General features: G+C 44.2%; 2 protein-coding genes across 2 annotated transcripts in view; one reads left to right on the top strand and one right to left on the bottom strand.

The window, feature by feature from the left end:
* The window catches only part of LOC131693933 (phosphatidylinositol 4-phosphate 3-kinase C2 domain-containing subunit beta), a 45,786-nt gene that overhangs the window by 5,478 nt on the left and 18,133 nt on the right, over positions 1-22,175 (bottom strand). The window contains exons 6-8 of the mRNA XM_058982210.1: positions 19,525-22,168; positions 19,076-19,468; positions 9,299-9,499 (exon numbers count right to left, since the gene is read on the bottom strand). Coding sequence (XP_058838193.1) covers positions 9,299-9,499; positions 19,076-19,468; positions 19,525-22,168 — 3,238 coding nt within the window. The remainder of the gene's footprint in view (positions 1-9,298; positions 9,500-19,075; positions 19,469-19,524; positions 22,169-22,175) is intronic.
* On the top strand, positions 7,178-9,268 carry LOC131693934 (GTPase activating protein homolog 4-like). The gene is made up of 4 exons (XM_058982211.1): positions 7,178-7,368; positions 7,447-7,564; positions 7,641-8,255; positions 8,450-9,268. Exons 1-4 carry the CDS (start codon positions 7,282-7,284, stop codon positions 9,232-9,234), a joined length of 1,605 nt encoding a protein of 534 aa, XP_058838194.1. The 5' UTR covers positions 7,178-7,281; the 3' UTR covers positions 9,235-9,268.

Here is a 22,175-nt window from a genome sequence, read left to right as displayed (position 1 = left end):
TTGTTATACATACTAAGTATACCAAAGCATGCGATGTGATGACCGGAAGATTAGAGAAGCAACTCCTCCCCTTCCCCCCCTAGTCACCACATACCCATATCCCCAAAAAAAAAACGACGCGAAATAGCTTTTTGGAACATTGATGACAAGCTCAAATGATCTCAGTCTCTCAAATATGGCGCGTACATGACGGTAATGTTCCTCGATAGAAGACGAAGCAATGCAAATATCGTCGACAAAAATGACTACATATTCCTTGACGCCGAATACCTTGTGCATGAACCTCTGGAATATCTGGCTGGTGTTGTACAAATCGAAGTGCATGCGCGTGAATTCTTGGGGTTTGCACGGAGCCGTCTTAGGGATATCCGTATCTTCGACTAGGAATTTGATGATAAGTTCGTTCAAGGTCAAGCTTCGAAAATATCGTTTATCCGTGAAAGGCGTTAAGCAGATTGCGAATATGAGGAATCGGGGAGTATCTGACACTGTCACGTGATTTAAGGCACGATGGTGTTCAACATTTCCATCGTCCACTCTTTTTACGTGCACAGTGCTACGGATTGGCCCAGTGACTGCACAACGCACGACAAATCCCTAGTTCACTAATGAGCTGAAACTCTTTTTGCACTGCCTCTACTTTGTCCGGTGCCATTCGATGACTTTTGCATGCATGCATGGTCTTTTGGTCTGAATATGGTGCGTCATGTTGTACGGTAGTTTTCCTAGCTACATCTCGATATTCTGACAAAAGTACTCGGAAGGAATGATTCGAGGATACAACCGTGATGCTGTTCACTGTGGTGGTCACAAGATTGCCAATTGAAGTGAGTTTAGTAAGCCCATCAATTAGTCAGCGATGTTTGAGATCTACTAGTATGCACTCCCATCCGAAATAATCAGAATCGTAATATATTGCAAGTTGGACCCATAAGTAAATAGTCGTATTTACCACGAAAAGTTTGATTTATTTACCCTATTTTCATAGCATTCATGGAGGCATAGTTTTCTATTAGTTGGATATGTAATGGCTTTAAACTTTAGACCCGAGCAAGCTTAACAACTTCGCCAAAGCAAGAAGAAATAATCAGCAACAGCGCCAAATAGTCGAAATACCATAAAACATTGGATTTGATAGAGTAATCTTTGCTCTGCTCTGTCGTTACGATCGGCCCATTTTATGGATACCTCCTTAATTTTTGGCAAGCGACCAGATAGACTTCTCCGATGGCGGATAAAGTGAACTTTTTCTTTAGACTTTTTTCTTTAAAATTTCTCATTATGTCGGTGGAGGGAGCCTCGTTAATGAGTGACTCTCTAACGGTTCGTCCGAGTGCAGTAAGTTGGTCGGCTTTTTCATTCCCTATGGCGTCGCAATGACGGGAGCCCAGCATTGTCATTGAGTCGCAGTGGACCTCTATCACGGATGGTGAGTCAGGGAACACGACAACAGAAATGTGAACGTGTGTTTGCCCAGCTTGGAGGCGTCCCTGTAGACGCGAAAGTGATTCGACTAGCTATCGATAGTTGGCTCGGGTTACGCTAGAAAGGGTGCTTGCTGCTGTTGACTTGCCGAGACTGGTATCGATATCCAATGTATAACCAGGTCATTTGCGGACTCTGTGCAGATGGGCCAGAGATGGGAGTTCGAGGCCCGTAAAAACTCGGTAAGTCTCCATCACAATCATCCCCGGATGCTTTCTCGAGATAACTGAGAGCCCGCCCAATAGTCGCCGACTGTGCAACGGAATGGGAGTATGCTGTTACAACAGGAGTACTGGGAGCAGATTTGACGCGTATCGTATGGCTCTGGGGGGCAAGTGTGTCGATCAGGCCGTTCCTATTCGGGCACGTGATTTCGATTCCATAAAAAATCCGACTGTTGATGATGGCATGGCAAATGCTGATACCTTTATTCCTGTTCCATTTCAGGTGTCGACAGCTGATGGTGCGTATGAGTCGTAGCCTGCTTTTGCAGTCCCTCTTGACTTGTCGGAAGTGTGGAAAGAATGTCATTCTACGGTCAATGTTTACTACTAGAATCTTAGGTTCTCGTCGGTAGAGAATAGGACCGCGAGGTGGACCGGAGGGCTGGTGGCCAGGTGGTGTGTGTTGCAACAATTTTTGAAAACATACTTGATAGTAGTTTGAAGCTCGCTCCTTATGCACCGAACTTACTTTCCGACGACCACGATAACGATGTCATCCACGTATACGAAGATGTATACAACTTTTGGTAAGATTGAAAACAAAGAATTGATGCTCACCAGGAAAAAGGTGACGACAAAAACTGATCCCTGGGGAACTACGTTCGTTTCTAGGAACGTGTCTGACTGATGGCCACCGATGTAGACTTTGAAACTACTGTTACTGAAGTAGTTTTGAAGAAACTGTCCAGAATTTACGGTAGTCTAGCATCTCACTAGTTGGCGAAACACTTCTTCCAAACTCCTGGCCAAACCATATTGTAAGCCTTAGCAATGTAGGAATCAGAATATATTAGCTCAACTGGCACGTTTCCTGTATGTAGCCGGGGATTTGTGCCTTGCCGTGTCTTTGCATCCTTTCCTGAGCGGAAGGAAAGGATAAGAAGGAGGGAGGAGGTAGAATTAGAAGGTTGGGCAAAAACAAGCAGCAGGTAAATTGAACTCATAAATTGTTCCAATCGCCTGCGAGTAAGCCAAAGCTCTTTACCGCATTGGATAAAATTTTTTAGTATGTCTCTGAGTTTCAGTAGTTCAAAAACGGTGTCGTTTATGTAAAGACGGCCGAAAACTCGAAATCGCAATTGCGCTACTACTGGGCAGTTGCATATCAGATGATATGAAGTACCGCAATCGGATTCACTAAGATCACAAAAATAACTAAGCGCGCTGAATAATTGCCATGTGATAATTCAGTTTCCAATGACCGGGCAAGGTTGTTCTAGAAACGCCTTTGTTTGGCGACACGTTTTTAAATTTCTCCAATAATTGCGATGCTAGAACAAGGTGCAGGACTTTATTTTTTGTCTCATCCAACTTGTCGAAATTGGCAGGGCAGGGCAAGACCAAGTCATTCGTATCCCTGGGTAACAGTCTTGAAGTGCTCTTAGATTCGAAATTTACATTTAAGAATCACATTTCGTATGTTGTTGGGTGAACATCGCGAAGCCTGGGCTTAATTTTCTGTACGGCTAAATCCTTCACAGACATTTATTGTCTTAAAAGCCTCTACTGCTCTTTAGTTCGCTACACGCTGGAGTATTGTTCGGCAGTCTGGAGCCCGAATAATACGAACAGCAGCGATCGAATTGAATGAATTTAACGAAAATTTATACGGTATGCTCTTCGACACCTGCCATCAGTAGCGACTGGCTCAAAGGGCACGTTCCCCATGTTGATTGGAGATTTATACGGTATGCTCTTCGACACCTGCCTTGGCGCGATCCTATTCGTCTAGCAAGCTACGAGAGTCGGTGTCAACTCATCCAGCTCGATACCCTTCAGTGTCGTAAGGAAACTGCAAGAGCCTTATTAATCTCTGATCTTCTATCAGGACGTATCGATTCTCCAGATGTACTAGAGCGAGTCAACATTCAAGTGAGGTTTAGAAAGTTACGCAGAAACGTTCTTCTGAGAGTGCCGTTTCGACGAACTATTCACACCGCTAATGCAGCTATCACGGGACTACAACGCCTCTTCAATCGTGTATCGCACCTGTTCGACTTTGCAATTAGTTCAAGTTTCCATCATTGGGGCCGAATGCGGCATGTTGATGTGTGTATGTGTGTTAATTAAAGATAATAAAGTTAAATTGGCTGCACATGTCCTGGTAAATTCGTCAGCCCATTCATTTCCAGTAATACCGGTATATCCGGGCACACAGATAAGGTAGATAGTGTTGACAATACTTAGTTCGTCGATTTGGATTCTGCTTGCGATCACTAGCTTTGACCGTGAATTGTCTGAGCTAAGGACCTTGATTGTAATCTGACTATCGGAGCAGAAGTTTATAGCTTTACCGGACAAGCTCTGTTGAAGAGTCGATTGTACTCCGACATAACCGCCAAAATTTCTGCTTGGAATACAGTACAGTATCTACGTAACGAGTAAGATTGTTCCAATCTCATTTCACGGCAGTAGACACCAGCAACAGCACGTCCCTTCATCAGAGAACCGTCAGTGGAACAGACCACTTGCGTTTGTTGTTGTCTCTCCATATAGCCAGACGACCACTCCTCTCGAGAGGGAATCTCCACGTGGAATGTTCTGTAAGGAAAACTACGTGTGAGTGTAATATCGCTGGGAACAAGAATATCTTCACCCCATGTAACCATTTGTGACCACAGTCGTGTATGACTGGTAGCAAGATCAACATGGTTACTGTTCCAGAGCCCAGCAACCTACAGTCTATATGAACATAATAGTGCTTCTTGTTTAAGGTTATATTGGTTTGCTATTTAGAAGGGCCTCAAAGGCAGCAATCGGAGATGTGGTGAAAGCACCAAGAAGCGCCATCCTTTGCAGATGCTTTAGCTGCGGCTGTACCGTTATCACCTCTCCCCTTTGCCACACGAGGCATCCGTATCACAGTATTGGACGTACAATTGTCGTGCAAATCCAATATAAATACATATTTAAGTTTGAGACCCCAAATCATTCCAACAGTTCGTCTACACTTCTCCACCCCCACCCCATGTACGCTTTCTGGGCTCTGAACTCAATGTTAGCAGACCAATTCAGTTGGGAATCCAATATAATTCAATATAACTGCACACACTAGTACAAAATCAAAGTACTGCAAAGGACGAACCCCGATTGTTATTCGCTTCTTCATGAAAAGAACCATTGAAATTTTGTTTGGGTTAACTGATAATTTATCTTGTCGACACCACTGTTCGACAGCTCTTAATGCTTGTTGCATTAAATCAAATATTGTTCCGATGCAAAGTCCAGTAACTAGTATGGTATGATGAGCATTTGCATCACTGACGATAATGAGCAGAAGCTAATTTCTGCTACAATAAGATACAACGCTTTTGAGATCATCAGAAGGAGATGACTCGTTATGCGGTAGATATGCTGAACAATATACATACTTTTTGTGTATCTTACCGACAGTCAGTGTAACTTTGGCTGCACAGATATCGCATGCCATGAGCTCCGATATGAGACACGCGTCAATATCCTTATTTTCAAGCATGCAATCACGATGCATTTCACGTGGGTTAGTCATTCCCGTCGTGTTGTAAGCAATGAAAGCCTTAACACTGAAGTTTCCTTTGTGGAACTACGGTTCTTGAACCAATGCTATGAAAGCTTTACTTGCTGTACGTTTATGCTGGAGATTGATTTGTGCTATTCTAACCATTGTTGATAACAAAACTGTATATTTCATTTCCAATATATATTGTACAGCAACTAGAGAACACCAAGCAAGTTGGGGCCAGGCATGTAGCGAACCATATCAGTTTTAAATGTGACATGATCATTTGATTCCCATGATTTGCGAAGAAAATAATGATCCACTGTGTCAGAGATTCGCATAACACATCCAAAATGCTCCGTGCGTGATTGATATATCTTGGACCCTCCTGCTTTCAGTCGCCTCCTACGACATGGGAGCAGAAACCGAGTGGCTCAATTCTTCGCCGGATACCACACGGCCTCTGGGCAGGTTCGTCAGTACACATCGAAATTTGATAATCGAAACCCAGCGAAAATTCAACGAAATACCATCAGCCGAAAGTCTCAGCAAACTCCCAGCGAACAAAAATCTAGCAAAATAATGCCGAACATCTGCGAACGTTCCGCTGTGTAACACTGCATACTAGGGAGTTCCTCCGACTCTTCTCATGCTCCATTTGCCATTGACAATATTTTAAACCACCTCAACAATTTTAACCGTAACACGGGTTACATGACACTATCGAATTGGGGTTTCCTGTTTGGTAGGTTTTTACCACCGGAACAGATGATCCGTAGTGTAATTCCTAGCCGGTTGAAACAACCACTACCTACACTACATGGATTATCTAGGCTGTTCGTAGAAAAAAGCTGACATTGAAAAGCAGCTTCCATAGAAGGCCGATTAACCATGCGCTCCATATTTTTTTCCAACACATAATATTAGGCAAATAGAAATCTTTTGGCGTTGGTGTATCTATCTGCATGTTTTGGGATTGATACTATCAGGTCAGCATTACAGCTCGCCGGTAATCGGCCGCGGTACCACACTTGGTTGAAGCTTTTAAGTAATATCCTTTTTGATGAGCGGCAGCAAACGCCGTAGGAGCGGGTCACCGATACCTTGTTGGCTGGCTGTTTATCCGCGAGTTAATATGAAAGCGTGGTTTAGCTCGGAAACAGAAAAGGGTTTATTGAAGTCCAGCCCTGAGTCTCTTACAATTGACAAATGATGGTTGTCGGGCAGTGTCAGCGGATGATGAGCAAAAGTAACTCCCCCAACTTCATCGTGCAGTACGAGACCTGACTGACAACTGTAAAATGTTTGGCGGTTTGAACAATGAGTATAACGGGATATGCCGTATAACACCCGTATTCAGAAAATAATTCAATATCCTCAAGTAATCTACAGGTCATCTTCTACAAGGCCTCCCGGAACTGGACATAAAATCGAAACTGATCAATGTAGTTCCAACTGAATTTAGAGGGTTTGCAGATTCGATTTTAATGCTCACTTTACGATAATGCGACATTCAAGCCGTAAATTGGAAGAATAATGAATAAGGCTCACACGATCCTCTGACAAACAGAATTTTTTTATGAATCCGGAACCGGTTAATTGACCTGACCTACCAACATACAAATCCTAAATAATCTAGCAGTACAAATTCCGATGACAACAGGTATTTACACCACATCTTTTTAGGGTAATCTGAGATGCTTGAAAAGGGATAAACACACTTTATCACCTCCACTATCATTGATCATTAACACAAAACCAATTGCCCCTTCTATCTGTCATTAAAAAGAGAACCTATACCTAACTAATGCCGCAATCCGCCGAAAACGTTGTCCATAAGGAATTTAATTTACTTCGATTTCTGCGTAGCATCATTCATTTCGTCGGCATACCGTTCGATAACAATTCACGACCATCAGAGATAAGATATCGCTTGCTCGTAGAGCATGTAGAACATCATCGCGATGTCACGAGAAAGCGAACCGATTCGATGTCAGTCAGTCGATACTAATCACTTCACGAGCAAACTTCCCTGAGCTAGGCGACTACGTCGAGTGACAACAGCGTATTTAGTGTGAGCTATCTAGTTGGATTATGGGATTGAAACTGAAATGGTTCCGGCGACGAATCACCTTCGAAGGAATTCCGTCCGCTCCTGAACGTAACATTCGTAAAAAAGAGGTGAGTCACCAAGCCTGGCTGAAACAAACACATCTCTTTATTTATTTATTTTTCTGCGAATCGTACCGATCCAATCAGCACAGTACCGGTATCACAGTTATCGGAGTTTATCGAAGAAGCGTCAATTACGAGGATTACGTTGAACCGACACGGTCATCCTACTGGGAGCCACCGAATCAACCAATTGCTACCACAAGTATATTTAGTCATCCATTCTTTCTAATATTCACGCGAACTTAATAATTTTCTTTTCAATTCAATGAAATCAACAGCAATCAGAAAACCTACCACGTCTACAACAATTGGTTCACCGACAACTAGTGCCAACAAATCATCTGTAATAGGTACCAAACGGGCTATTGATAAGATAACACCAACAGCATCGGCAACGACAGCTGCTAAAGGGCTCTACAATGGGCGAATTGATACACCCCCGCAACCTTCGTACTCACCACCACAGCCACCAGCCAGGCGCGGTATTCCCAAGACAAAATCAACTCCCAATATTTCAACAATAGAGCACCAAAGTACGTCCGTTTCAACGCACCGTTTAGAACCCGTTACCCGTTCGATAGAAGTGCTCAATGAAGATATTTGGCCGGTAACGAATAAGCACAGTCCAACTACACCGTCGCCAAGATCCAGAGGAGTCACTCATAGTTCAACTCACCAAGAGGACAAATTAAACTATGCCAGAGAGGAACGTTTGGATGACACCTTTGAGCAGGCTAGCAGTAAGTCCCGATCACCAACGAAGGTGACTAAGAAGCTGTTGAATGAACCCTCAACTTCTGTCAAAGCAGTGTATAATCAAAACGACAGTCCGAAAGGAAATGACATCAGTCGACAGCCGGAGTTCTTCAATGAAATTCTCGAGAAAGTTAACGGTAAGTTTGATTTTATTTTCAAGCAGTTTGATAAAAGTCTGCGTTTCGGTTAGAATGTTTCGTGAATCAAGAAAATAATTCTCTACAAGGTCATTATAAGTACCAATTCATCTAAAGACGAACTCGAATTCAAATGCATAATGCACCGATTTGGTTTTCACAAGAATTTAATTTAATTTAAAAACTCTTTACAGATTTGGCACTCGCAGCGAGATCTCCGGATAGCAGCCGTCAAAACAAAGCAATATTACAAACTCACAGTGATCTAGCCATACAAGACCCGTGGCAACCCCACGACGAAGAAGAAACATTCGACGATATCTTTGAAAAAGTGAAAACTAAACCAAGACTACCAACCGAGTGTTCAAGCCCGTCGAAATTCAACCCAGTAATAGCTAGCACTTCAACTACCAGTCTAGAAGATATTTTCGAACCACGAACTCCAGAAATTCCTCTAATCGACATCGATCCCATCAGCGCGAACCCTGACAAGGATCCTTCAGATGATGCGAAACCTTTAAAATCAATACTGAAGAAACGGGCACCTGCCCCACCTTCACAACCGCTCGAGCCGCCCAATCCTTTAATCCCGTCAGTGGTACCGATTCCTCCACCACGTTCCATCCGCAAAGAAGCACCCGCCCCGAACAAGTCAAATACAAGTGACGATGAAAGTGACGACTATCTCAACTGGAACCTAGTGGAACGGCACCGATCAAGTATCAACCATACGGTAGCTGGTCAGGTAGATCCCGACATTCTACGAAACGTCCCAAGCAGTCTTCAACAGTCGACTGTAGCGCGATCCCAATTCGCAAATTCACGGGCAATTGAGGAAGCAGCACCGCGAACGCTTAGAGGAATGCGGAATCAACAGCAACAGGATGTACAACAATCGACATCCGATGGTTTGTTTTTGGGTATACATGCGCGCAGTGCTCGTGACAGTGGATCAAACCTATCCGAAGCGTCTGCATAGTTAGCTAATCTTATCAAACTCGGCAATAAATCAGTTGATAAGCAAATACAAATCTCTTTCTTACCTGTGAAGTTTAGCCAACGGGAAATGGATACAGAGCTTTTGATGAAACTCGCAGAATTCCTTGTACGAACGGAACAGGTAGGCTGGATCCGGTTGATTTTGGCGGGTCACCTTCAGGATGTAGGTGTAATACTTTTCCAGGTCGTACCGTTTTTGGTATCCATGCACGGTTACTGATTTTAGGCGTCCATCTTGGGCCATGCTGTTGGAAGATAGATAGATAGATTAAAAAATGCTATAGATTAGTTCTGGTTGAGAAATGTATTTTTAAGATAACACAACATGATTTGTAGCATTTGAAATTTGTATCAGACATTCTACTTTTTTGTGTTTTCATTTATACTGTTGTTTCTCAAGTATGTAATTTATTACGAAAAATTATAGCCCGGGAAGTGCCTAACAATATTGCTGAAGGAAGTTGTGGACTAGAAAATTGTTCTATGCTTTTATTCTTAAGTTAAGAGCAATTTAGGTAAAAACTATTTTTATCCATTAAGGAGAAAATTGCTTAAAACCATCTTTGCGCGTGAATAGCATTAAACCTATAACTAAATGAGTTATCGAATTTACGTTTCGACTTCGTCTCATCAGAATCCGACACTAACTTAGTAACATGACTAAACTAGCGCCAGATTGCCAAATGTTCCGATTTAATTAGTTCTCCACAGCTTAAAATGAGATTCTTTTCTTGTGGGACATCACGTTTGACTAGGGGTTTGCTCAAGAACACAAATTTTCTCCGTTTTTTGGAGCTAGCGTCAATCCTGCGCAAATTACATAACTAATTTAGAAAACTGTTGATAGATTACCTCTAGAAAAATATGTTCAAAGTTAGATTGTTTGGGTGTACCCCATTTGGCATAATGGACGTTTGGCATAACGGGTTTGGCATAAAGACGTTTGGCATAATGGACATTTGGCATAATGCTTATTGAGAGGTAGGGACATTTGGCATAATGGACGTTTGGCATAATGGACATTTGGCATAATACCTATTGGGGGTTAAGGGACATTTGGCATAACGGACGTTTGGCATAATGGACATTTGGCATAATATTTATTGGGGGGTAATGGGACATTTGGCATAATGGACACTTGGCATACTGGACATTTGGCATAAAATGGCATAATACTTATTGGGGAATGAATCCAAAATTATCATAATCAACTTTTGTCATATATACGATGTTTCATTTCGTAATTTGGAATCAACCCAAAAAAATATTTTCCATTTTGTATGAATTACGCAATATATAAGTATTTAGTTGGATCATCACAAAAAATGACTAAATATAGGCACATTTACACACATTATTCTTAATGGGTTAAAGGGTCCTTTGGATTACGTGGTGTAAATTCAGCAAGTAAGACTTCCGTTTTTTGATAACTTGAATAAAGAATAACATGTGCGGCAGAATACAGATGTATAATTGTGTTATTTGTAAAGAAGGCTGCATCGCTATGCTTTTCATATAATACTTAATTACTATTAGGCACAGAATTGTGATGCACCCTACTTTACATTATATATGGAGCATTCCACATAAAATTTACCACCCCAAATTTTTTACCATTTTTTCGATTTGGCTGTCTAAAATATTTGACACGTATTTTTTTCAAATAGTAGTAATTCGCTTTAATTTTTTAAAATACTTTTATTTGATCGCCAATACTGCAATAACTGAAGAAGACATTAAAAATTGTTGAAAACATGAAATGTGTGCTTTTCTCAGTTTTCGAATGAAGTTTATTAAAAATAATCATGCTGCTTATTTAATGTAAAATATTGAAATGTTGGATGACTTTCTTTTCTCTTAAAACATTTTTCTTAACGCCATTAACATTTTGGAAAGAACATTTGAGTATTTTCGGCGTTATGAATTTTTCAATCGAACCCTGCACGCGCGAAGCATAACACCACACTCTTCGCTAACACACGGGTTTGGCTGTAAGAGTTTCTACACGTCAGCGCGTGGAGGAACCTTTCGTGCGCGCAATATGTATACTATTCTGTGCATATTGATAAATAAATAGTATATGAAAAGTATAGTGATTCGCCCTTCTTTACAAAGAACGCAATTATACTTCTGTATTCTACTGTAGTATTGTACAATGTACAGTTTACATGTTACTCATTATTCAAGCTATCGAATTACGAAAATTTCACTTGCAGAATTTACATCACGTAATCCAAAGGGCCCTTTAACCTATTAAAAATATGTTCAAATGTGCCTATCTCTAATCATTTTTTCTTTGCGATCCGTCTAACTACTTACAGATTGCGTGATTCATATATGAATTTTTTTTCTGTTGGTAACAAAACAAGTAACAAAACAAAACATCATATATATGACGAAAGTTGATTATGATAATTTTGGATTCACTCCCCAATAAGTATTATGCCAAATGTCCCTTTACCCCCCAATAGGTATTATGCCAAATGTCCATTATACCAAACGTCCGTTACGCCAAATGTCCCTTAACCCCCAATAGGTGTTATGCCAAATGTCCATTATGCCAAACGTCCATTATGCCAAATGTCCCTACCTCTCAATAAGCATTATGCCAAATGTCCATTATGCCAAACGTCTTTATGCCAAACCCGTTATGCCAAACGTCCATTATGCCATATGGGGTACACCCGATTGTTTGAATTAGAGAACAAAAACATTTTTTTTTTGGCAACAATACGAGAAAAATAATTTTACTTTATTCTCAATTCGTCCAACGACATAAATTTTACGAAACCAGAAAACTGGCAACTCTCTACCGGTTCTCGGTAGTGGGGCAGAATTTGTCGTGTCCTCTTGTTTATCTATTCCTATGAAACAATTTCCTGCCAGTATGCTTGAGCTATTATTATGTGTGTTAGAAGTGAGCGATTCACTCACGAATCGATCGAAAGAGTCGGTTCTTAGAAAAAGATTGAAGGGTAATGCCCGTCACGTAGCCGAGAATGTCATATTTACACTTCGGACTGTTATTTCCAATCTATTGATATTCAAAGGATTCAATTTTAAAATTATTCTTTATAATAAATATTGTTGGATGATGCGTTGACTTCGAAGATCGTTGGAAGCTGCCGACTTCTATCAGCACGATATGATTGGTGTAGTTGTATGATTAGTCGGTTTTAGGTTTAGGTTGCGGAGGCCTTCTTCGGCAACAGAACGTTCTGGATGTTCATGTTATACAACACTTCACGCCGGAGAGCAAGTTCCTGGGCTTGATACTTCAGGGGGACGGGTGCTCCGGTACCGACACGCTTGGCATAGTGACCCCTTCTCTACAAGCGATTGATTCAGCTGACAGGAAACTGGAGACCAACACTAACCGAGCGAGGTTTTGTGCTTTCCCTTCACCGCGTCCAGACATAGTGAGCGTATGTGTGCTATAGCCAGCATGAGTTTAACACACGAATGATGTCACACTCGCATACGAGCGCCGGTCTTGTACTCGGTTCAGTATACGTTCGACGTCAAAGGGCCTGGCCATCGAACGAAATCAGTTTACTTCCATCGTCAAACAGGTGGAGCTTCGAACGAAAACTATTCAAGATTTGTAACTCGATGCATGAAATTAGCAGGAACCAATCACAAACGAGCTTCAGCTAGAAAATTTAAAATCATGTATACTACTTTCCATCCTTCGAAAATCGGCCATCTGACAGGTTGACTAGTAGAAACCGACCAAAATCACAATTCTCCCTATTTAAAATTTGCGTTTCAGTACATGAAATTAGTGGTAGTGGTAAATTTAACCTGACCGTTCATTCTCCCGTTAACAAATGTTGTTTAAAATTACATTTAGAACAGGATATTATTTTGCTGTCATTGGGTTCTTCAGCTGTTATCTTGGTTTAGGCCGCGGGAAACATCTTTAGCACTCCTAGAGGGACCACGGTTTGGAGAGTTATCGATAGGATTCGGGCCACAATGATATACTAGTATCCTCCAATTCTGGAGCGGTGGAGTGGAACGTTGCGGGACAATCCGGTTCTCGTGTTTGGTATTCCCTGTGGTTTCATGCCTTGGGCGTTCTTCCTAGCACCGCAGCGGCATGGCAATGGGGTCATCCCACTGAGTGTCGAACAGTGTATGTGTTTTGGGAATGGGGCATGGGCGACCTCTCCAGTAGACCTCCAGGTTTTGCAGAAGGCCAATTGGTGTAACTTGGTGATGCTGGTAGGCGTGTTGTTCTGGGAGCTTCGATGCTGGTTGGATGTTCTTGGTGGAGTAGGAACGCGTGAAGCCTCCCCGCAGCGAAGAGAGTGGTGGAAGCCCCGGGCTATTGGTGTTGGTATTTGCGCTCATGTAGGCCGGCGTCCTGCCGGTGGAATCTTCTGTTGATGCCTAGATTTGGCCCCCGGGAAACTTCTTCAGCACGCTTCAGGATGGCAGAGGGCCCATGGTTAGGTGAGTTGACTGGGGTGTCCGGGCCACGTTCTTGGTGGTGGATCCTCTGGGGTGGTGAAGGGAGAGTGTAAGAAAGAGCTTCCGGGTTCCTTTTTCTAAGAGGCATTTGCTGTTTTGAGGGGTCTTAGGCGGCCTTTCCGTCACTGCAGAGGGCCCATTCGTGGAGATTGGTGTTGGTCGCTGTGATGTTGTTCTAGGAACTTCAGTGTTAGTTTAGTGCTCCTGGTGGCCGCAGTAAACCTCCCCACTGTTTGGGGGAGTACTTGCTCCCGGATCGGATCGTTGGCTGACACATCCCGTATTAATACCACCAGAGCTTATTGCCGCCGATTTCTCGACGGAGAGTCGGGTGTTGTAAGGTTCGCTGTCTCGTTTTGCGACACTGGAGATGTTGTGGTCGTGGGTCACTCTGGAGTGCCCCACCCGGAGTGAGGAGAATTTTTCTACTCCTCTTGATTATCTCGGTCTATCCAACGGTCGGTAGATCCCTTGACCTTTTTGTATGTATCCTTGGAATCTTCGCCGGTGGTTGGTGAGCCCGTTCTGCAGATTTTTGTTGAAGTCCCTGTGGATATCGGTGGTTGGGGTCTCATCTGGGAATCGGGTTCTGGCTCGTCTGCCGTGTAGTGCTAGACGGTCGGCATCCGTGTTTCCTTGGATGCTTGGCTAGACTGCCGCTTTACGCATAACTGTCCCATGTTCTATGGGATTCCCTATACACATGGGACAATTATGCGCATAGCGGCAGTAGAGGCCTAACATAGTATGACCAGTGGGTCTCGGTGGGTTTCGATGACCGGAACAAAGGGATGTGTGGATGTGCCGGAGCCGATGTCTGATAGGGATTTAGTGAGTATAACTGTTGGTGCACTGTGGATGCTCCCCAGTCCGCTGAGTCCCGCTCCGACGCCGTCGGTGTAGATTTTGGTGTGCTGTCGGTATCTACAGTTGACAGTTCCCTTTATTTTGATATAAAGCTGGTTGGAGGGTCGCCGACCTTTATTATGCGGGTGAGACTATCATCGATGTTCGGTCCGGTGTCGTGCCAGGCCGCACTCGGCCCCAACGATGGAAATTTAAACTAATTATATCTAAAAAACTGCAGGAATTGATTTTCTAATGATATCCGAGACAAATGTAAGTCGAACAGGTGCGAAACACGATTAAAGAGGCGTTGTAGTCCCGCGATAGCGGCATTAGCTGTGTGAATACTTCGTCGAAACGGCACTCTCAGAAGAATGTTTCCGCGTAACGTTCTGGACCTTGCTTGGATGGTGACTCGCTTTAGTAAATGTGGAGAATTGATGCGTCCTGACAGAAGATCAGAGATGAATAAGGCTCTTGCAGTTTTTCTACGACGCTGAAGGGTATCGAGCTGGATGAGTTGACACCGACTCTCGTAGCTTGGTAGGCGAACAGGATCGCGCCAAGGCAGGCTTCGAAGAGCATACCGTATAAATTTTCGTTGAACGCCTTCAATTCGATCGCTGCTGTTTATGTAATTCGGGTTCCAGACTGCCGAACAATATTCCAGCGTGGAGCTCACTAAAGAGCAGTAGAGGCTTTTGAGACAATAAATGTCTGTGAAGGATTTAGCCGTACGGAAAACTTCTGGTGAATGTTAACCGCAATTGGGAGAAGGGAGAATTCATCGCCCGAAGTCTTCTCGAGGTAGTTCAGTGTCCGTTTGAGAGCTATCCTGGCTGCTTTCCAGTGGCAGCGGAGTGCGCCGGCCTCAACGCAGACTGCTTCGGTAGGGGCACTTGTTAGTAGCCCGGAAGCCAACCGCACCGCTCCTTGATATACTAGCCTGAGAATAGTGGAGAGCCCTTCAAGGTTACAGCACGTGCTGTTCTGTGATTGTTTTTGGGGTGGCGGGAGCAGATAGTACGAACCAGCTGCTTTTTGCAATCGCAGTTCTTGTTTAGTCGTCGAAAATGGAGCGTCTACTTTTGCTTCCTATCGAGTGTGATTCCGAGGACGACTGACTCCTGCCGAAAAGGAACAACAATATCGTTGAGGCGAATTTGGCCTGCAGTTTAATAGGTGGTGAGAGGCGCAGCTGTGTGTGATGGCGCATTTTTTGGCAAAGATGTTGAATCCAGTGGCGAGAGTTCCCATCGACCGACCGCGTTGATGACTGCCAGAAGTGATATTCGGGTACGCGAGTTTTTTCCCCAAGACCACCAGGATGATGTCAGTGTAGACGAAAACGTACTCTTCTGGTAGCGTGGCGAAAAGCGAGTTTATCGTCACAGAATCGAAAGCGGCGATTGATGAGGTAGTTCTGGATAAATCTGCCAAGGTTTCCCTGCAGGCCCCATCATTTGAGCTCTTGGAGTACGCCTTCGCGCTACACTGTATTATAGGCTTTTGCCATGTCGAAGATGGCGATGTCAGCGTGGAGGTTTACAGCTTTGACCTTGTCGAGCAGTTCACAGAGGGAGTCTAGGTAAGCTCCGGTTCCGAATCCCTTTCGGATGGCAAATTGACGAGGGTCGAGGAGTTTGTGATCTGCCAGCCAAGTGGTCAGTCGTCGATTGACCATTCTCTCCAGGGATTTGTGCGGAATCTGATATGGCAATGACAGCGAGTTCTTGGTCGACAGTGTACGTAATGGTCGCATAGGGCCTAAGTCTAGACTGCATAAAAATCACGAGCATTTCAAGACTGTTTAGAGCTTCCATAGTAGCCTTCACGATGCCCGGCTTACATGCAATCGGAACATTTGTGGCTTTCAAATGAACAATCCCGAACCAAAGTACCATCACGGTGTTTTAGGTCTCTTCTTACTGCTTGTGGTAGGTTTGAATAGCGCCGATAAAACTGCTTTACCTTAAACTGCCTTTGTTGCACCTGTTGAAATAAGGGGCTGATGGTGCTTTTATCATGACGTTATCGTGTTTGAGGTTAAGTAACTACACTGGTTGCTGGTTTTTCTCTCTAAACTGTTCCAGCGTAACGTCACATATCAACAAGGCATTTGAATTGATCCTCTGTCAGCTACCCGAGATAAAACCCAACGTACAGTTTTTTCGCGTTGCAAGTGTATGCCACGTGGAATGTTTACCGACGTATTTCTGAACGTTTATATTCATTACGTTTCTATCACCCCATCTTATCGATGTTTATCTAAAGTGCGCAACAATCTACTGGAATTGTTTGGATGTGAAGAGGCCAAAGGTGGTTCTATTCGGTAGCGATGAAGAACCTAGATTGACGGCAAGTGCGCGAGGATTCTTGGATTTCTAGCTTAGGTAATCATGCTGTCGTTACATTCGTTCAGAATACTTCGCAAACAGGTCTTCCTTTTCTCTTGCTGTGTTTATCGCCAAGCCTCTGGAGGTCGCGAAGCGTACTGAGTGCGCAACGTTGCGAAATTATAGCGAAATCCTCTTAGAGTTCCATGTGGTCGCCTAAATGCCTTTGTTGAGGCGACCTCTGGTTTGTTTTTCTTCTTTGTATATTTCCAGTTTAAACAAACTTTAGGTCATTCACATGTTTTGTTTTGTCGATACGGCCGAGAATATAGAACAAATAGATGCTCAAGTTGATCTACGTCATTGACAATTAAAGAACCACTGCGATTCGCAGTAGGGTTACCGTTACCATTCAGGCCAGAGCCGTGTCTCTTGCTGTATGCAGAAGCCGTATCCACTCCACTCGGTCCGTTGCTGCTTGTCGCCAGCCAAGCAGTCTTCGAAGGGTCCGCATGTCGTCCTCTATCTGGTCGATCCACTGTGCTCACCGTGCGCCCCGTCTTCTTGTTCCTGTAGGGCCGCCCTCAAGAACCATCTTCACCGGGTCGTCGTCCGACATTCTTACGACGTGTCCAGCCCACCGCAAACGTCCTATTTTTGCGGTATGCTCTATGAGGTTCTTCCAGCAGTTGATGCAACTCATGGTTCATTCGCCTGCGCCACGTTCCGTCTTCCATCTATACGCCACCATAGATGGTACGCAACACCTTTCGTTCGAAAACTCCAAGGGCGCGTTGATCCTCCACGAGCATAGTCCAGATTTCATGGCCGTAGAGGATCACCGGTCTTAGTATCGTCTTGTAGATAATCGACTTCGTGCGGCGGCGAATTTTGTTCGACTGGAACGTCCTCCGGAGTCCAATGTAGGCACGATTTCCCGCCAACATCCGTCTCTGAATTTCTCTGCAGGTATCATTGTCGGCGGTTACCAGTGAGCCTAAATACACGAATTCGTCGACCATCTCGATGCCATCACCGTCAATCTGAACCTCTTCCTCTCATGTATTTTGTCTTCACGTATTTTGTCTTCGAAACGTTGATGGCAAGTCCAATCCTGCTGGCTTCAGTTTGATGTACGTTTCCGACATCGCCTCAAAGTTCCGTGCCATTATGTCAATGTCGTCGGTGAGGCCAAGAAGCTGGACGTACTTCCTGAAGATCGTGCCGCTCGTGTCTATCCCCGCTCTCCTTATTACACCTTATAACGCACCGTTGAACAGCAGGCGCGATAGACATTGCCGTAACCCTCTTCGAGATTCAAAGGGACTCGAGAATGTCCTTGATACTCGAACAACACACATCACTCGATCCATCGTCGCTTGGACTAATCTTGTTTGCTTATCCGGAAAACCGTACTCGTGCATTATCTGCCATAGCTCATCTCGATCGATTGTGTCATACGCCGATTTGAAATCGATGAACAAATGATGTGTGGGCACGTTGTATTCGCGGCACTTCTGGCAGAACCTTCCAAATCGCTAATATTTGGTCCGTGGACCCCATGAATCCCGCGTGGTAGTGCCCCACCAACTCCCTTGCAAATGGTGACAATCGGCGGCAGAGAATTTGGGAGAGAACCTTGTAGATGGCGTTAAGTAGTGTGATCGCGCGGTAGTTGCAACAATTCAACTAGTCACCCTTCTTGTAGATTGGGCAAACGACACCCTCCATCCACTCCTCCGGAAGGATCTCCTCCTCCCAAATTTTGGCGATTACCCAGGGCATTGCTCTGGCCAGTGTTTCACCGCCGTATTTTAATAGCTCGCTGGGTAGTTGATCTACACCGGCAACTTTGTTGTTTTTCAGCCGACCGATCTCCTCCTTGACTTCTTGGAGATTAGGGACCGGCAGCCTACCGTCTTCTGCGCGTGCTCCAAGATCCGTTGCCATACCACCTTCGTCCTCGAAGTAGGGACAAGTGTTATAACTCAAACATCTTTCACCAGGTTCGTATAGCAATGAAACAATTGCGAAATAATTTAAATTCAACGACAGATTTCTAACGCATAAAAACTGGATGTAATCTGGAGCTTGAAAAAAACTTTTGTTCAATGATTTCTATTTATCCGTACTTATTTAGAACGAAAGTTATCGAATACTTACGTGTACACCCTTGGCACGAAACTCAGCAGCTCCCCATCATCGTTCTCGGCGGAGAACTTCATCTGCGCAATATTGTGCAGGAAAAAGTTGAACTGCGTAAACCACGATTTGAGCGAAATGTGAATCATTTTCGCAAACGAAGCGGCCGCCTCCGGATTCGACTGTCCGGGTAGCAGTGCGTTTCGAACGTAGTTTACCGCCTCTACCGTAACGCCCGGAATGCCGGACGTCGTCATCAGGGCAAACATGTGCAATATCAAATCACCATGCTTGCGCACAATGTTAAATGCAGTGCAGCACAGATCCACAAACTTGTGGAATTTAGCCGATGGTCGATCGCTGCCGTTTATCACATACGCCATGTCGGACGTCAGGACGAAAGGAGTTCGATCTCTGCAAATGAAAAAGTATTATCAGTCTTTTACTACACCAAACCATTGATTGCGCACCTCTTAAAATTACCAAACATTTGTGCATCGCCTAGAAATTTACCGAAATCTATGTGGAACAAGTGTCCCGAAGTTTTGAGCATAATGTTGTCATTATGCCTATCACAAATACCGAGAATGTACGTGGCCACCGAGTAGCCGGCGCAGGAACGCGTAAAATTCTCCACAGCCCGTTGGTACTCTAATTGACTAGGGTTCTGTTTGGCTAACCACTCGGCGATCGATTTGTCCTTAAAGGATCCAGTCAGACCCCACTCGACCTGAATTTTCCGTAACGTCTCCGAATCCGACACCATTTCAATCATTCCCTTCTTGTAGCTTGTCGGGACACAATTGAATGTGACCATCTTCAAGTCTAGACCCTCGCGAAGCCATAATTTATCCATAATTCGCACCATTTGAATAGTCAACATATCCTGCTGTAGATCATCACCGCTCTTGAAGATAGCAGGCACCACCACCCTATCCGGTCCCATAAAATTAATCTTCAGCGGAAGAGTATTCGAATTGAAGTAATTACAGCTACGGACGATAACACCGGTAACTTCGTTACCTGGTCCCAGTGGCAAGACGGTTGGGCTATCAATCAGTATTTGATTGACCGATTCCAGTCCTTGCTTGAGGATCTGTAATCGGTGGGATTCTTTCGCCAGCTTGACACTTTGGGCTACCTCGCCAAGCTTTTTGCACATCATGTTCTGCGAAAGAAAACGAGCGGTGAGTTTTTCACCGCAAGTTGCCATCAAAGCTCGCAACATCAACTGATTCCTTCGATGGTAACGAGCTTGAATGACCAGTGTTTCGTCTATCTGTCCCATCTCAATCATATTCTGGGGAGCCTCTCCGGGTAGACTGTGCAATAGCAACCAGTACATATAGTGAGCTATCCGCGGTGATTCAAGGGCTTTTTGTAGTAATAGTTTGGCTAGTGGTGATGCTTCGTATGTGTCATGTTTTAAGGCTTGCAACAGCTGTGGAAGAAAATCTCCGAATTGGTCGTTTGGCATGTGAGAGATCCATTCGACGGCCTGTCGACGTACTTCCAGATCCGGATATCGAGGCAGAAGCAATTCTAATGCCTGCACGGGAGTTAGACTCGACCAGGATTTTAGCAAGGCGTGATGATCAGCAATGCAAGCATAATCCCAACTGTGGGCAGCGTGCAATATCTTCGGTAAGGCATGGGGCAGAGTGTGTAAGTAGTGACGTTTTTCCCAGAGAACTTCTCGTTTCTCCAGTTTATCTGCAGAGTAACCCTGTTCAGCGGTATCAATTAGCTCCTGCTGCAAATTGCGATCTAGACTGTTGAAATCGAGTTTGGTCCATTGCGGTAGGTTTTTAATTGGTTCAGGGAAAACTACCGATCCACCGTAGCTTGGAATTTCAATACCTAGTAGGGGGTACGCAGATCCTAATGGGTGGGTTCCCTTTGCTGGCGCTGGTCCAAAATATTTTTCCGCTGTCGGGGGCCACAGTGACAGCAAATACGATCCTTGAATCATTTTTCGTTCGAAATCGAAAAATTGGATGGATGACCAACCCAGTTCTACTTTCGTGACCTTTCCTTCCTGAACGGGACCATCGGGGTTAGATGATCCCTCCTGTTTGTCCCCTTCCACGGGCTCTCGCGTTACACCATACAACACGAAAATAAGTCTTGATTCTCGTGGTAACGTACAAACAGGATTTCGAAACATGATCCACGAATTGAACTTCAATCTCGGATAAATACCACTGATTTCATTAGAACAGTACGTGACCACCGCTTCACTGATGTACCGGGCGCCGTGGTAGATCTGAACACCCAAATTATATTCGTCATGTCTCCAATGAATGGGCGGCCTGTGCAGACACATCACATTCACCATCACACACTGCGAAATGTTACATATAGAAATTGGAGTAGTGTTCCACTCCGGAACATTAACGCAAAAATTGACCCGAAAAGCATGCGAATAAATTTCCAACAGACTCTGAATTGAATTCCGAACTTCATTGCACCTGTACCGTATCTGTTGACTGACTGTCCTCGGTCGCAGCTTAACCTCGGCATAATCCCCACTCTCAGACAGTATACTCAAGCTTCCGTTGCTGTATTCCGATGAATCGTTATAGCTGTAGACTGTCTGACCAGTGTCGCAGCAAACTTTCAAATCCTCTAATGACTTGGTAATTTCCAACGTATCGATCGTACCCAGCATATTGGAGATTGCTTTAACTGCCTGAATTACACCCGAGCAACTCAAAATCGTCCGTGGACTGTGATCATCGGCCGTCGACTGTAGCTTCTCGATCTCCGCCTCCAGTGTCTCCAACAAAATCATCAAATCATCGTAGCTGATTGCGGATGTTGGTTCCTTCGGCAGGATATGTTCAAGTTTGAGTTCTGCATCCCGTATGTCGTCCTGAGCCGTACGCGCAATGCTCTGCATAATTCGAGGTGTCTTCGGAATGAAACCTAGCTGGACGTCGTGTTCCAGCTTGATACTGTTATGTACACACTGCAACTGATTAAGCCTCGATCGGGTACCTAGGATCTCCTGAATACCGATCGCCTTCAGCATGTAATCACTTACACCGTTCATCACCTGCCCTTCCAGGGCACAGTAGACTTGAGCGATCACGTGTTCAACCGATGTTGTAACTGGAAA

Source organism: Topomyia yanbarensis, chromosome 3 (genome assembly GCF_030247195.1).
Source record: "Topomyia yanbarensis strain Yona2022 chromosome 3, ASM3024719v1, whole genome shotgun sequence".
In the NCBI taxonomy this organism is placed as follows: Eukaryota; Metazoa; Arthropoda; class Insecta; order Diptera; family Culicidae; genus Topomyia; species Topomyia yanbarensis.
The sequence above is the reverse complement of the archived record's forward strand: the minus strand, read 5'-3'. Positions and strand labels throughout refer to the sequence as shown.